Source organism: Lissotriton helveticus, chromosome 3_2, assembly GCF_964261635.1.
Source record: "Lissotriton helveticus chromosome 3_2, aLisHel1.1, whole genome shotgun sequence".
In the NCBI taxonomy this organism is placed as follows: domain Eukaryota; kingdom Metazoa; phylum Chordata; class Amphibia; order Caudata; family Salamandridae; genus Lissotriton; species Lissotriton helveticus.
This window is the reverse complement of record NC_136062.1, coordinates 30,289,940-30,307,354: the sequence shown is the minus strand read 5'-3', so window position 1 is coordinate 30,307,354 and position 17,415 is coordinate 30,289,940. Positions and strand designations below refer to the sequence as shown.

At 46.5% G+C, this 17,415-nt stretch overlaps 1 protein-coding gene across 1 annotated transcript in view; it reads right to left on the bottom strand.

Annotated features, from left to right (window-relative positions):
* Positions 1 to 8,989, bottom strand: part of LOC144826440 (nicotinamide riboside kinase 2-like) — a 58,394-nt gene extending 49,405 nt beyond the window's left edge. Inside the window, exon 1 of the mRNA XM_078684767.1 lies at positions 8,745 to 8,989. Coding sequence (XP_078540893.1) covers positions 8,745 to 8,770 — 26 coding nt within the window. The 5' untranslated portion in view covers positions 8,771 to 8,989. The remainder of the gene's footprint in view (positions 1 to 8,744) is intronic.
* Between the last annotated feature and the right edge of the window lie 8,426 nt (positions 8,990 to 17,415).

Here is a 17,415-nt window from a genome sequence, read left to right as displayed (position 1 = left end):
TCATGCACGTACAGTGTCCACGTTCAGCTGACTGTGATATCCATGCCTGCTTTTTGCCTAGAGTCATCAGTATTTATAGTTTATTTACATGGGGATGTGTGCTGGTGTTTCCCCTTGGCCTTAAGTAAATAAATCTAGTTTCCCTCCGAAACACATGCCTGACTTTGTCAAAAGTCCTGAAATTAAAATACCACACCTGAGTCATGAGTGACCTCCTCTGTGGCCAGGCAGGCTTGAGTCGCCTTTGTCCTAACTCTGAGGCCTCAAAGTCAGGACAATGTTGTGTGATCCAGTGCAGTAGTCGAAGTGGGGGGGAGGGTATCTGAAGGGCACGAGCTGACATCTTTCTGATGTTAATTGAGGTTAACTTGGTACAACAACGGGCTGAATGAGATGAAACACAACATATTTTATACCGGGTATAAAATATGTTGTATAAAATATGTTGTGTTTCATCTCATTTGTATTAGGTGACATCAATTTTTAGGAGTATATACAAACTGTCCTGATGAAGGGGGTTGCAATAATCTAAGACCATCTAAGACGCGCCGACGCCTTAGCAATTGTTAAATTTGGGATGGTAAGCAAAAGGAAGGGGGCTATCAGAAAAGATAAATTCAGCCCGTTGTTGTACCAAGTTAACCTCAATTAACATCAGAAAGACAGAATTAATTGTCTTGGCACATTTTTCTCTACTGTGTATTGATATTTTCTTTTCATTGTATTCTTCCTCCATTGCGTCTAGTCTTCATTTTAATTGTATGAACTGCACTTATGTTTTTTACTGTTTTTATAATATTGTCGTTTTATACTTGCACATTCTGATGAATGTTTTTAAAAGAGTGAAATAAACACCCTATTTGGAGATAAGGTGTAGTGTATATTTTCTTTGCAAGTGCTTCTCAACACGGTTGAGGCCATAGTAGAGTACTAGTGACGAGTAAATGGATGTGGTGTAAGTGTATTTGATGTGATACTACTACCAAAAGGGAAACCTTTTTGTTTACTTTTCAGTAAAAAAGACATTTACTTACACTTCACTTGAAGCATTTCAACTGTCGGTATGGTTGTATTAAAGACAACTATCCCTTATGACAGTTGAAATGCTTCAGATGCAGTGGCTGCCTGGGTGGGCCACAAGGAGGGCGGGGCGATGTAATTTTTTTTTTAATAAACACTTACCTTGCCACTGGTTCCTGCGCCTCAACTCATGCTCTCCTCCGCCAGACTCCAGGAACAGGAAGCACAGCCAGGCTTCCCTGGGCAATCACAATGCTGCAATGCAGGATTGTGATTGGTCTGAGCATCGTGCTACGCTGCTTAGCTAGGGAATGGGGCCTGAGCATGTTCTCCACGCAGGCTGTTCAGCCTGCGTGGAGAGCAGGCAAAGTGCGCATTACCATTTGGCTGGCCCCAGACACCCACCCGTCAAAACAGTCATGTGCACTTAGGAATAGGCAAACCAATCCTCCCCTGCCCTGCTACGAGAGAAGAGCAGCTCACCCACAAAGCAGCACGGAAACATAAAATGATAACTCAAAGTTATTATCATGTTATGCTTTCTTTAGTTGCACTGCTTAAAAGCAGTGGGACGACGCTCCTCTGACATAGCAGAGGACGAGCCACTGTTCAGATGAAGTATACGGCCAGGCCCGGAAAGAAATGTAAATGTGCACGCCAACTGGTCAATCTGCAAACGTAAAGGGTGCCTGGTCTGTTAGTAATTTTGGCTTTGATTGATGGAATCACTTGTAGCTTCCTGAGAAACACGTTTATTCTTTTTCAGACGTATTATAAGAGACCTACCAGCTACGATGTAAAGTGTGTGCTTTTAAAAGACAGTTACCAAAAAATCCTTCCTGAAGACACACATTGTGTCACATTTATTCCATATGATAGGTATTGTAAGGGACCTACAAGCTAAGCTGTGTGAAGTGTGTGCTTTTAAAAGACCATTATAAAAAAAACTGCACTACTAAGTTCAGTTTGCAAAAAATCTATATTTTGGAAACAGTTTTTTTCTTTAACCTTTTTGTGCATTTTGTGGCAGCCTATTTTATACTGTGTGTAATACAAGTTTAAAATGATGACTTGCATGGTAACAGTGCTTACTGTCAGACTGAGACCTTGTAGCACTAAATATACGCAACTCACTATTCTTCACTGCACTAACCAGGATTCAGTTCTATGGATTTCTGATGCAGTGCTTTAACTAACTAATAGAGGTTTCGTAATGTGCATTTCCTACTGATTAACATAACTTACATTTAATTTTCATTTAAGCTGTGCATTATTTTATATGTAGTTACTGTGAGGTAAAGACTGAAAAAAGTTACAGAATATTTTCTTTTGTAGCCATGACCACACGCTCACTCACCTCACCCCCTAGCACGCAGCATCACAGTTCCCACAATTTTTTAATGCACTTCGACCACCGGTGTGATCATTACGATCATAAATAAAGATCTGATCCCCTTTCTCATTACAGCAATGTAGGTCCCTTTCACATATTTGAGTTAACATTCATAAAACATCAAACGCATAGAGCAATGCGGAGGTAGTATTGTACGTAACACATAATCAGCAAAAGGTGAGCGCTGAACATCAGTTGACTGGGGAAACGAAAAGACTGAAAATAAAACTGAAATGGACTTGAGAGGATGAAGCATGGCTGCAACATTAACAAACTGAGACAGTCACAGAAGAACCACTTATTTAACGTACAAGGTGTGCACAGTTTAGTTTGAAACATGGTGAGCAGGCAGGCGGCAGGCCTCGATGTGTAGCAGTCTGCGCTCAGGGTTTTTTAAAGAGAATTTCAGGCTGACTGCTGCACGATTATGTTTGATTTCTCATGCAAGAGTGTCCTAATGTGGGTCTTACAATGCGTTTTAGGATCGAATGCAGCCTGCTGGTGCTCCTTAGCTGCAGAGGAGGCCGGGGTGTAATATTCACAACAAACGTTTCGGTCACTTTATTATACATAAAGTTTGTGTGTGACAAAAGCCTAACACACAGGTCTCCTTTTTCTCAAAGGAGGCCGGTGTTTGCGCTCATTTGCGTATGATTGCTCACACAAAGTGCAGTGCTCTAACATAAACCATCCCTTTTCTCTCCCATTGTAGTGAGTGGTCGGATTGTAAAATCGTTGGCCACTTACCATCATGATCCTGTAATTTGTGTTCCTCTTAGATAGTATATCCTTTCTCTTAACATTCTTGTACCACAGCAAGATTGTGGCATACTTCACAAAATCCTCTCATTTTAATAGTGCGTAATTGAAACCAGCACTTCTGTCAATGCCTACCATTGATTTGCCATCGCTAAAATTAGGGAGCCTTTTCAACGGAATACCCTTTTCACCTAAAATTATTTTTACAGGCATTGTTGTATGCAATAACTTGGATTTGAGATATAATGTATCTGTTTGGTTGACACTACTATAGTATGTTCTATTTTTCTTTTCAGCATCTGGAAAAGCCTGAAAAACTTTATCTCATTTTTAGGCGAAGAGCAAGAGGACCAAACCTCATTTGCTGTTCTTGTACCCCCTACAACACAACAACATCAGCGTTTAAGGTAAGGAAACTGATTTTGACATGGCAGTTAAGGGCTATGTATGTAGTCTACATAATGAGTGGGTGGGTGCACATCAGTATCATTTTGAGGCATTAGATTATGTAATCAATATTAAAAGATAGATCTGAATGTTGAGAGTTTCATTGAATAACATTAATTGGATCAAGAATTATAATGGCTGGTATAAGCCTTCTGCTCCAACATTCCAATGTCTTTTTCTGTATAACAATTTGTTTTGCATTTTAATATATGTGTTAAATTTATAGAGGTTATTAATTTTATCTTAATTAAATTTTGCGTTTTTTATTCTGGAGCGGGTTGTGGGTTTATAGAGGAATAGGGTGGGAAGTAATTTAATGATAATACATTAATGATTACTTTTTATGTATTAGTATTTATTTAATTTAGATTTTATAGTGCTAACTGTGGGTATTAATTTATTATTAATTATTAATGAATTGGCTGTTAATTATTAATTAATGGGAGCGGGTTGTGGGTTTATAGGGAATAGGGTGGAAAGTAATTAAATTATAATAAATGTATTCATATTTTTTATTTATTTAACATATATTTTATAGTGTTAATTGTGGGAGTTATTTTATTATTAAATATGTATTAATTGGTTGTTAATTGTTATTAATTAATTTGTAATTAATTATGTTAATTGTGTAATTGTTTTAGGAGTGGATGGTGGGGTTTATAGGAGAATAGGATGGGAAGTAATTTATTTATAATTAATTAATTATTGTTTATCAATTAATGCTAATTAATTATTTACAATTAAAATACTTAATAATTAGTTGATTATTAATATTAATTTATCAATTGATAAATATTTATGGTTAGTGTGTATTGTTATTTTGTGTGCGTTTTGTTTTTATTGCGGTAACATTATAAGAAGCCATATTGCCCAACAGTCGAAAAAACACAGACTTCGTGGCTATTCAGGCTGATGACACCACTGATGTGACTGCGAAAACACAGCCTGTATTAATATTTCAGTAGCTTGACAATGACTAAAGTTGTGGAGAGGTTCTATGGTTTCACACATTTAAGAGACTCTAGTGCACTTCAGCTGTACAATGTGAACTTAGCTTGAAATTTCCAGAGCAGCCTCAAAAACAAAAACTCATTGTACAAAGCAAGGATAGTGCTTCAGTAAGGAGTGGAATCTTTAGTGCAGTCAAAAAAGTATTAGAGATGTGTACCCTAATGCCCATTATGTGCACTGTTAAGCCCATCAACTTAATATAGCAGTAGAAAAGATCTCTGAGCCACACATTTTCTTTTTAGATGTAGGAGGCATGGCAGCATTCTTTTCACGTCCCCCCAAAAGAATGGAAGTATTTTAGGAAATTGTGGCCAAAAGGCTTCCAAGGAGACCCCCAAAATCGATGGAACTTTCACATACGTACAATCAACCTAAACTCAAATATAGAGTTGATCTTGAGAAATGTTTTGACACCACAGAAGCCAATGCTGACTTTGAATTTAAAAGTTGAAATGCCTTGTAGTGTTCTAGCAAAGCCACGGGATGTGGCTCTGCTAGAACACTACAAGACAGAGAGTTTCAGTTCTTTCTGTTTTCATTTAATGACATAATGCCTTGTGTCCACATATTACAGTTACAAAAACGAGAAATAGATACTCTCTTTGTGCAAAGAGCTACCAGTCTGTTTGTGACCAGCATGAACAAAGTCAGAGAACGGACTGACAATTTAGACAGCAGACTGCTAATTGATCCTAGTTTCTCAAACTGCAGGAAAAACGTCAGTAGTCTAGTCAGAGCTGCAAAGGAGATATGTGACACTACAATTGTGCATGCACAGAAAATGTTTTCTTTTACAAAGCATTTGGTGAGTGCTCCTTTACTACTAAGTGATCAGTTTGCAAAATATGACACCTCCTTCCCTGAGCAAGCACTGAGTGAGTCTGTGGAAACGTATCCTATGCTCAACAAAGAGGATCTGAGAACTGAGTTAACTGTACTGTACGCAATGCATGTGTATTGTGAGGCCACTGGTGCCATTTCTTTGCTCACTTTAATTCAGAACTTAATAATGAAAAATCCCTTACAGAGACAGAGGCTTTACAAAAAATAGTCATTACCACTCCTATGACAACAGCATAGTTGGAACAATGTTTTTCTGCTTTAAACAGAATTAAGACATTCCTGGGAGCACCATGATTGAGGAAAGACTGTGTGCTTTAGCAATGCTCTCTATAGAGACCTTGTTATAAGAATCCCAGACTTTAATGTTCAAGTGAAATATGTTAATCCTAACATATCTTGAATGCTGCTAGTTTGTGACCTGCTCAGTTGTTGTTCCTCATCTGCTGTAGATATTAAGAGACACTGAAATCACTGGTGTATGCCTGACTTCAATCCGCCTAATATTTACTTTATGGTTGTTTGTTCTCAATGAGACGTACAGTGCCTTGTAGGATGCCCTACTTCTTAATGTGTATTCCTTGCTCTCTCACTGTGTCCACTCTGACAAATCCCAATAGCTTGTATTGCTTCAGTACATTTGATTTCTAAAGGTATATCCATATATAAAGAAATCAGTGAGGTACTCTGCATTGTTATCTCAAAGTCTGTTATGAAGTTCTGTGGTTATACTGAATATGCAGCTATCTAGGTTTTTATCATATTAAATCTATTTATGTCATAACTACACTTTCACAATTGCTTTAATAACCTTGCTTTCTCAAATTTTCTTGAAAATGTACCATTTGCCCACTCTTTTGCAAAAAGTTCTAGAGGCGATAACTCCCGCGAACCCACCTTATGTCAGCCGGGTTCACTTGCTACACTCGCTCACCACAGTGCACTCAGCCGCAACTTTTACGCCTCACAACTTTCAAATCTCACCAGGCACCACTGCAACTAACATGTCAGTGGAGCCTAAGCCCCTCTCCAATTAGAAGTCTGAAAGCTTTTTTTTATTGATCACATAAGGCAACATTTGTGCTGTCAAGCCAGACTTAAACACTCTGGGAACCCATCAATGGGATGGGGAGCAAAAGTGGAACGGAGATGTCAGGAGAGGGGTCCAGGACAATAGCATATGGTTTGAAAATATAAGCATTATTTTTTACAAAGTTTGACTACAAAGAATTTGCAGTGATAGTAAAGATGTTCTGGCTTACTTTCTTTTCAAACAGAGACCTCATTTTCAGATAGCATAAGCGTAAGCGGTTAAGACCCTACTGGCCATATCTATGTGCATTAAGGAAGTCTAAAACTATACAACTGGTGCGATAGTTTAACTGGTTAATGCTCTTGCTACAAATCTGTGTATTCTATATTTAATAGGGTTAGTATCCAGCTGCAGAGGATTAACTGTCTCCGGCAAGTCACAGGTTGTATCCTTTATACAACAGCTCTGCAAGAAAATGAATTTGTTGCAGAGCACCTTGTCTACAACGCTAGCAACAAGTTTTAATCCTGGAAAAAAAATACTCAGAGAGATACTCAGCTTCAAGTAACTGCCTGTAATGAATACATTTGATAAATTGTTGGTTTGGGCTCAATATTTTGTTCTTCTAATGTTGATAAAGTTGGTTTCACTTATGCCATTGTTACGAATGCATGGAGTGGTATCTCCAGACAGCTATTGATCCACACAATTGTGAGTGGTCTGGTATTTACAGACTCGAAATGTCAGGGGAGTAGAAACTCCATACCAGGTTCTAAAGGGCGCGTATTCCTACCCAGTAAAACTGTCAATGAAGATGGGTAGAAGCTGCAGGCACAGGTTCAACCAAAAGTCAGACAGCCCTAGCCAGCATCACAGGAGGAACAGACAACTCAACCACAGCAGGGCCGCAGCCTCCCTCTGCCACCGACGCCCCACCCGTTCAGAGCAGGCGGTAAATATCATCAGACTCGTTCCTGGAATAAGGAAAACGTGTATATATTTAGCCAGTATTACGGGGCCCTCGCAGTTATTCCCTATTTTAAGGACTAAAGCTTGTAATGGCTGGAGAATCCAAGCCTGCGGGCCCACGGTATCCCTGAACCTAAAGGGTTTTTTGGGGCCTTAGTTGAGTAGAAATAACAACAGTATGAACTTTCAAAACCACGAAAACACATTAGTGTAATGATACTCATAGAACTGATGCAGAGCTCGGGAAAGCAAACTGCTCTCTCTCGTGCCAGTTTGTGTGAAATACAAAGAGTTTGTTTGCCCAATGTGGGCTGGTTTAGTGTAAATGTCCGGCTGTGCACATCTTTCGGTTGTGACATTTGCTCCAGAGCAGGACACAACCCAAACAAATGGAATTATAAGTGTGTTCTTCGAGCGTAACACATAGGGGGTTAAGAGCAGGTGGGAAAATAGACTTCGAACGCCCTCCTTCCTACTACACAGAGCAGCACTGCTGTGCAGTGACATAATGCAGATTGTAGTCGTCCCCCCCCCCCCCCCCCCACCCCATCCCCCGAACAGAACATGACGAGGGGCCCCAGTGTCTCCCATATCTCACAGATATTCATTAACCTTGGGCTGAATGGCCCACCGTGAAGGGTTGGGGGCACCCTTCCGCCTCAGGGGCCTGCGTCACGCCACTGCTGCTAAGCACAGCGCACACATTGAAGGGGTGGCTTCGCTTAGCGCGTCTCGGCGTCGGCACACTGCGATGGCAAACCCTTCGGAGCCGACCCGGAACCAGGATCCGGCAAAAGTAACCCCCCAATCGGAACCCGACAACTCGTCCCATAACCCACTTGGCCCATTAGTCATTGTTATGTTCGCCATTAGTCACCTACACCTGAAGCTAGTCACGCGCGCCTCAGGGTCAACATTAGTCATTCGCACCTTAGGGTCATTCCAATGTGTTTGCCACGTGTTTGCCACGACAGCCTCAATCAAAATTTTTACTTTCGGCTGTGTTGACTTTGTTGAGCTAATAATAGTTCTCTCCCCTACATACATTCGTTTACAGAGCTAGGGCCACGTGGCATTGCGTCTATACAAAGACTGAAATAAATAAGCAACACAAGCGGAAGAAGTTACTGTTGCCTACTTGCATGCATATACGTATTCCCCATACCTACCAGTCGTGGTATGTCACTCTTAGCACGCTGGGCTACTATTCGGGGCTGTTACCGTCTGGAGCACGTGTGACAGCTGTCCCTTTCCTTCCTCCCCCTTACTCACCCTCCGATTCCGACGATGAACTTCATGGTGACTGCGAGGAGCGGCGGGGCGCGGGACTGTCACAGCGGGCTCTGCGTTGGGAAGGCTTAGGGGCGCCGCTTGTCAACTAAAGGCATCGAACTCCATGTTGTTGGAGGAAGAGCGGGCTCCAGTGCTGTCGTCCGGGGTTTGGCCGCGTGCTCAGGGGAGTCCCAGGCAGCGCGAGCCAGGCACGTAGAGTGCGGCTCTCTGAGGAGGAATAACCTGTCTGCGCACCGCCCAGCCATTGGCTTATAACCAGTCCGCACCCGGCCGCGCCCACCAATGACAAGGGGGCATAAGGACACACCCATCTCAGCACCAGCCACCGCCCAGGCAGCAGCTGCCTGGAATTGCCCCCTCCTGCCAAGAGACCCTGAGCAGTCTGTGTCATGTGTGTGTGTCATGTGTGTGTGAAGGAAGGAAGGGTCATGGGAGAATTGTTCAACTCTAACCAACACCTCCGAAGAAACACATTATACTCTACAATATCATTCTGAGATGTATAGCACGAGACAAGTTCCAGCACGGTCCACACTGCTCCATAGAGTACTTCACACTCCATACCATGTGCTACAGCTACCATGGACAGGCTACACCGATTGACAACTTCTACCAACGAGTTAAGATACGAAATTGAAGAGATACAGTAATAAAATATATCTAGTGCACAAAATACTTTTAATCTGAATGGTAAATAAGAATACATAAAGTTTCAAATGAAGCCACAGAACTGTCAGGCAGATCCTCAAAACACAAAGAAAGAAATCGTATGAAGTGCAAAATATTTAAATCGAATGTTTTTGTTGTTGTTTTTTTTAACAGATTTTATTGATATTCTCAATAACAGCATTGCAACAGTTCAGGTTAGAACATCTGTTACAAACTCTTCCGCAGTAACTACTGTTGTTACCTGTCAGAGCGATTTGAGAAGTCAATTAAAGTTAGAACTATAACAGTTAGTATCCTACACTCCCCTCCCTGCGAGAGTCATCAACGTAGTAGTGCAGATATAGAGTACGGGAACAGTGTATGCAGCAATCAACCAGAGTGCATTTGTAGGGCAGTGCGATGTAAGATCAGTATATTAGTGCTAAGTCATGCATTGGGGCCTCCAAGTATCTGGCCACCTCTATGTTTCGCATCCCTCTTTTAGCTTCTCCCATCAGTGTTCGTCCCTCGCACCCTGCCCACTTCAGGAGTTCTTTTTTCCGGTTCCTGTTTTTTCTTGCGCTTCGCTAGTACAAACGCTAGGTCTTGAAATTTACTAGTGGCTTTGGTTTTTGCTGTGTGGGGGAAAAACCCAAACAGACAATGGGCTTGAAAGTAAGAGAGCTCCCTATCAACGACCTCACCTAGGCCTAGATGTATCAAGCTGTTTGCGAATCGCAAACGGTCTATTACCCCCAGGTCCCTCCGTCCTCGACACCTTCATACTAAACAAGTGGAGATGACCATCTCCCGACAGAAAAAAAAAACAACAAGAGGCATGCTGGGACACTAATACTGCCCCTCCCCCTGGGAGTACATAAGCAGTACTTACCCAGCAGACCTCCTGTTCTTTTTTTCTGTCTGTCGACAGAGTTGATGGTGTGCTGGTGCTGCTCCTGCTGGGCTTGAGTGGCGGTGCTTCTTTTCTCCCCCCGCCCTGCTGCCTGGCTGTGTGGGCGTGGGGTTCCCTGGACTGCCTCCTGGCCTGCCGGGCTTGCTTGGAGTCAGTCTTTCTCTGGAGCCGGTGTTTTGCTGTGTGACCCTGCACCTGCCGGCCCTTTGTGGCTGGTGCTGGAGTTCCTGGTTGCTTCCGGGTCGCGGGCTGGGCTTCCCGAGCCTGGCCGGGGAGCCCTGCCTTGCTGGATGGGCTCCTGATGGACTTCTGCTCGGCGGTGCTGTGGGGGCCTTGTTCCTGGGGTTGGCCCCCACTCCTGGTGAGTCCCGATTTTGGGATCCCTTTTTTCTTCTGCCTGGCGCTCTTGTCCTGTTTTCTTTCTTTTTCAGGGGCCCGGCGCTGGCTGCAGCAGGCTCCTTGCCTCGCTTCTTGGGCTCTCAGTTCGCTGCACTTCTCTTCCTGCCCCGGAGGGCGGGGGGGGGGGCTGCGGGGTCCCCCGCTCTGCCTCTGGTGTCATCTGCGGTGTTTGCGATTCTTACTCTGGGAGTCTCGTTCCATGACGGTGATTTCTCAATGAAACAGTGACGTAATTGGCATGTGGATGTCTGTGTTGATTTACTGTTCTCACTTGCGAGAGTGCCCTGCATTCAGTTCAATGCGCTACCAGAACGTGCTTTAACTTTGTGGATTGTTGACGCCCACAGGCCTATTAAGGCTTCCCACACAGCGCAGGTGGCAGCGCTGGTGTGTTTCCTGTTGCTGGCATGCGGGGGCATCTGCTGTCTGGTTCGGGGGCCGCCTCTGGTGTCCTCTGCTTCATTCCTGTCATCTCGATGGAGGGTTTGTGCCTGGGGTCCGGGGCTGTGTTTCTTCATTCCCTGTGGATCCATGAGAGCTGTGTGGGGGACGTTCCTTTTTTAGGGGTCTGATGACTCAGTGGACTGATGCTTCCACTGCTGGGTCCTGCGTTGGGTTCTTGGTCTCAGGTTCAATTCCCAGCGGCTCCACTCGGCCTTTCATCCATCTGTGTTCGATGTGCTGGGCCATTACCTGTTCCCTGCCCACTGTTGGCTGTTCTTTTCCCCGCCTTGCAGATGTGCTCGTGTTTTTCTCTTTCTGTCTGTGTGGTTGGAGATTGCTGAGTGTTTGTGCCTGTTCCCTCGGTTTGGTGTCCTTGGGTAACATGATGCATTTGTTTTTCGGCGCCTGGTTCCCCGGTGCTGGAGTGAACGTGCGCTTTCCACATGCATTTGTTTTGGTGCAATGTTGTTTCTACATTTTTCTGGCGTGCTGTAGTGCGCTGGGTGCCCTGTTTCTTTACTGCAGTGTCTCGTGGGGTCTGTGGTGTATGTCTTGTTTTTTCCCTCCATGTTGCGGTGGGGGCCTTGTTGAGCTGATTGCCCCCCGCTCTGGTTGTTTTCACCCCCTTTTTTCTTCTCGGTGGACCCTGTTGGCCTGCTGGTGTCTGTCCTGGAGTGGTGACGGGCGGACCTTCTGTTCCATGCCTTGTTCCTGCGTCGGGTGCCTCCTGGGGGTGCCGAGGTTTGTGCTGGGGCCTCTTGCTTGGGGTGCCTGTGTTCATGCTGTGCTTCATCCCTTCTTCCTTAGGGGTGTCCTGCTGCCTCTGGGTGCCCCGCGCTGCTTGCTTCCTGTCTGGAATGGGTGGCGGATGCTTCTGTGTGCCTTTGGTCGCTCGGACGTCCTGGTGCTCTCTGGGGCTCCCTGTCCGCGCCCTCCCCACCTGTGATGCGGGGGTGTCTGGTTGGTGCTGGGCGGTCGGGCGCTGTGGTTCCTGTGCTCCTCTTCTTGGCCTGTGTGGTTCGGATTTCTGTTCCGGGCCTGCTGCCTTGCCGCTTGCCCTGGCTCTCGTCTGTTTCTGGGTTGGGGCTTGCCGGGGTCTTCTCCCTTTTGGTGCACTTCGGGTGGTACCCCTGCTCTTGGCCGCTCGTGCCTGTGATTTCCTTTCGGGCTCTGTTGAGGGGTTTCCTCTCCAGTGAGTTGTTTGCTGGTTCCCTGTGCTGTTGGCTTTCGCTCTTCTGTTTGTGGCCTGCCTGGGGTTGGCGTGGGTTCCTGTCGCCTCTGTGATGGCTGGTTCCTTTTCGCTGCTCTGCTTTTGCTTGCTCCTGGGGTTCCCTGTGTTGTTGGGGTTTTTCCTGCGTGCTTGCTTACGCCTTGGTCTCTTCTGCATGGCGTTCCTCTCTTCTTCGGCGACGGCCTGTGAGGGGTGCGTTCTGTTCCCCCTCTTCTTCGGGATGCCTGCCCCACCTGGTGGTGAGCCGGTGTTCCGGCTCCTCGGACCGATGCGAGGGTGTGGTGCCTCTGCTCTGCTTGGGTGTCCTGGTTCTTCGCTTCCTGGCCTCTGTGTGGTTGGTCGCCTTTGGGGCTCCTGGTTCCTGGTCCTGTTCCTCCCGTCCCTAGGGCTGTGCCTGGTTCCGTTCCTGGTGCTTGCCTGTGTCTTGCCGGGGGCTCTTTGGGGTGGTCTGTCCCCTCTGCCCGCGCTTGGGTGGCTTGTGCTGCCTTGGGTGCGGCTGTTCTGATTCGGCCCTGCCTGTTCCTGTCCTCGTCTGTTCCCTGCTTGGTGCCTGTTTGTGGTGCCTGCCTGGGTCTTCCTGTTGGTGTGGGCTTCCCTTGCTCCCGCTTGGGGCTTCTGGTGTTGTCCGGGGGCTTTTCTGTGTACTTGGCCTGGATGCTTCTGCGCTGGCTCCCCCTGGGCTGGCTTTTGGCTGTCTGCCCCTCCTGTTTCTGCCGGGGTGCCTGACGGGTTTGTTCCTGTTTGGGGCATCCGGACTGCTGCCGGTTCCTGTCATGCCTCCTGTTCTCCGGGTTGGTGTGCTGTCCCCGTGCTCCGCTGTCTGCTCTGTGTTGGTTTGGTCCGGCCGGGTTGGTCCCTGCCTGGTCTTCTGGGGCTGCTGGGGGCGTTTGGCTTCCAGGTCCGTCTCCTGTTGGGGGTGTTTGCTCCCTGTGTTGTTCTGGTCTCGTCTGGTTCCCTTGGTGGGTGCCTGGCTGAGGTTTTGGCTGGGGCGTGCCGCTCCTGCTTGTTGGGATCCTTTTTGGGCTCTGCTTCCCTGCTGGTGTCCCTTTGGGTCCTGGCGGGGTGTTCTGCGTTGGGATCGCTTCCTGGTGGTTCCTTCTGGCCCTTCTCCTGCTGTTGGTTCTCTTCCCGGGTTTGTTTTCCCGGTGTTGTGAGCCTGTGTGGGGTTCTGTGGCTACAGTTCTGCCGGCTTCTTGCTGGTTGTGTGTGGTTTCGGGCTGTGCCTTCTGGGTTTTCGGGCTGTGCTGTCCCTTTTTGGCCTGCTCTGGGGGTTTGTTGCCGGCCTTTCCGGGTTGTTTCCTGGTTCTGTGGTCCTGGCTCGCTCCTTCCTCCCTTGCTTTCCAGTGCTTTATTCCCGGTGTGGGTCTGTTTGGTTGCCCCTCCTTCTGTGGTTGGGGTGCTGTTCTGTGGTGCTCGTGCCTCTGCGGGTCCCTCCCTCCTGGCTGCGGGTTGTCTGTGGTTTCCTGCTGCTTGGTCCTCTGCTCTTCTTCTGGGGTTTGCTTGGGCCTGCTCTTCCTCCTGCGTGGTCGGGTTGCTTGGCTCTGGTCCTGGCTTCACGGTTCTGTTGGGGTTTGTTGGCCTCTTTTGCGGTTTGCTTGGCTCCTCTCCGGCATTGCTGGGTTGGGGCCTTGTGGTTGTGGTCTGGGTGCTGTGCTCCCTGGGCTTTCTTTTTTCCGCTGCTCCTGCCCTTGATGCTTGCCTGGCCTGGGTGTGGGGTTCCTGGGTGGTCCTGTGTCTTTTGGGTGCCTTCTTTTTGCTGCCCTCTGTGCCTCGTTGGGCGGCTGCTGGGGTTTCCCAGTTGTTCTGTGCTCCCCTCCTGCCTTGTGTTCCTTCCCTTTGGGGTTGGGGTTTTCTGGGCTTGTGGTCGCTTTCTCTGTTCCCGACCTGGTTGAGTTTTCTTTGTGGCTTTCAGGTCTTGTTGGCCTCTCCTTGTTTGGTGGGCTTTCGGCTGGGTTCTGGGGTTCTTCCCCGTCCCTGTATTTTGGGTCAGGTTCTCGGTCCTGTTCGGCTCCTGGGTGCTTGTTGCTTCCTGGGCCTCCTCGGCGAGGTTTCCTCCTCGGGTCTCTTGAGCTCGGGTCCTTTCTTTTTGGGAGTTTGGACGTGTTTCGGGCCTGTGCTTCTCCTTCCTTTTTGGGCTGGGTGCTTGTGCCTGCGCTCTGTGGGCCTTTTCTTCTTTGGCTTTCTTCCAGGTTGTCTCGTCTTCCTGGTGGATCTGCCTGGCCCTGTGTCCCTTCCTGCGGATTTTGGCCTGGGCGGTCTTCTCCGGTGGGTTGTTTTGCTGGTCTTGATGTTCTGGTCCGGGTCCCGGTTGCTCGGGTTGGCGGCCTCCTTTATTTGGAGCCCTGGGTTTTCTTCTCTCCGGCCCTTGTCCCTGCTGTCCTGTTCTGGGTTGCGGGCCGGATGTTTCCTGCGGTCTTCCTTTCCTCCTTCTCGGTGCTCCCTTGGGTGGCTGCTTATGTTGTGGTTTCCTGGGTGTGCTTGTGCGTGCGGAAGGCCGGGTTTCTGCTTTGGTATTCTCCACTTGTTTAGTATGAAGGTGTCGAGGACGGAGGGACCTGGGGGTAATGTCCTATTACGTATGGTAATCTTCATTACTCCGGGTCCCGTAGTCCTCGACACCTTCATACGCCCCTCCCTCCCTCCCTGGCGGCCGGCCTTCCTGTCTGGGCTTGTTAGTACAGGAGGTCTGCTGGGTAAGTACTGCTTATGTACTCCCAGGGGGAGGGGCAGTATTAGTGTCCCAGCATGCCTCTTGTTGTTTTTTTTTTCTGTCGGGAGATGGTCATCTCCACTTGTTTAGTATGAAGGTGTCGAGGACTACGGGACCCGGAGTAATGAAGATTACCATACGTAATAGGACATTTGCATGTTTTGGCATGCATCAAAAATTCGCAAAATAAGAAATTGCAAAAATTGCCGATTCCTTATTTTTCCATAGCATTTAAGGAATCGCAATTTTGCGATTCCTTAAATGCTATGTATGTAGTATTTTTCAATTGCGAATTTTGGTTAAGAAATCGCAAATTACCACCAACTTGTAGTTGATGTTAATTTGCGAATTCTTTTTAAAATGCACTATCTGGCATTTTTTAAGGTGGCATGTGACGCACACACATGCCCATAGGAGAAGCGTGGCTCAGTGGTTAGAGGCGGCAGACCCGGAAGCTGAGATCGACCGTGGACCAGGGTTCGATTCCCCGCCTCGGCGGGTCTCGGGCTCAAAATTCCACGGACTCGACAATTCTCGCTCCGGTGCCTACTCGAATCACGGGGTCACACTCTGCAACTCTGGGCAATAGCTTGCTTAATCTCCACTACGGCCCCTTGCGGCGGGATGCCTGGCTTTCACCTTGTGGACACCCTGCCGGGGTTTCTCACAGGGGAATACCAAGACGGGTTCCCTAAGCAAGCGCCAGGATGCCCTTTGGGTGACAGGTTTGCGCTATATAAGTACACTTACATTTACATGTATGTGCGCCATATGCACACACATGTAAATTTCAGGGGTGCAGCAGGGTGTCTTTGAGACACCCCTGCACCCTTGAAGTTATTCTCAATTTGCGAATTCGCAAAATGCGGTTCGCAAATTGAGAAATGTTTCGCAATAATTCCTATGGGCCTCCTGGCCCATAGGAATGCATGGGAAATTATTCCTTATTTGCGAATTCGCAAAGTGCAAATTCGCAAATAAGGAATACTAAGGAATTGCTAAAAAATAGCGATTTTTTACATACATTCCATTTTGCGAATTCTAAATAGCGATTCCTTAAAGAAATCGCAAAATGGAATTTTGATACATCTACCCCCTACTGTTTGTAGCAACCCTCCCAGTATTAGCGCAGCTGGGGACACGCCCAGAACATGTGCAGGATATGTGCTCATGCTTCGCCGCAGTGTGGGCAAGCAGCCCCCTTTTTTTTTTAAATTTATAAATCCTTATTTGGTCAGCCAAATCGTATGCTCATTACAAAATACATAAAAAATTGTAAATATTACAAGCCGTACAAACATAAACATAATATATCCATCCGTTGTTTTATTCTCTTTCCCCCCCCGCCCTCCCCACCCTCCCTCTTCCCAGAACCATAGGAGACCGTACTTTGGATTAGATTACAACAAAGAAAACAGCGACTTAAATTCCTGAAAGTAAATAAATGATTGAAGCTAATATTGCTGGGAAGAATGCCATTACTCTACAATACACTTTTATGCATTTGTTTCTTGTAGCAGCTACCTGAGATTATCTGTTTCATCCCATAAATCCATAAAATCTGGAATATTTCAAACACATATGGCCACTCTACCCAACTGAAGATTAAAACATAGGTTCATTAATCCAAGTGCTAATTGGAGACCAAATATTTTTTTTTAGCTCTTAGGCCTCTATGTTTATATAGCTCTTTCTCCCAGCGAAACGTAGCTAACAGCTTTCCCAACCAACAGTGCACTGAGGGAGGTTCTTTATCTAGCCAGATCGTCGCTATGGAGAGCCTAAACACAGCCATCATAATAAAAAGCAAGGTCTTCTTGCGCGCTGTCAGCGCCTGATTGCTTATCCCCAATAAAATGACTTGTGGTGACGGCACTATATCACAATCCAAAATCTGTTTGACATAATAACCCATTTTTCCAATCAGTTCAATTAAGCGGGGGCATGTAGCAAACATGTGAACACTATCGGCGGCGAGATCTCCACAATGAGAACAATAAATACCTGTAGAGCCTCCCCACTTAAAAATCCAAACCGGAGTAATATATAAGTTTAGCCATGTCATAAAACATTGAACCTGTATGTTAGCGGAGATGGCTCATGTTGAGCTTAGCAGCAAGGAGTCCTCACAAACCCCTGTATCCGCTTGGACCTTGTCCTGCCATCTGTACATATGTTTAGCGAGGTCATCCTTGATTGTATCACTCAGCAGTGTAAAACTTGGAGATTGATACCCCTTGGGTCCCCAAGGCCGCCTCCATAAGGGAGATATTGTGGCCCTGAATCCTCTTTTTAGAAAGAAAAT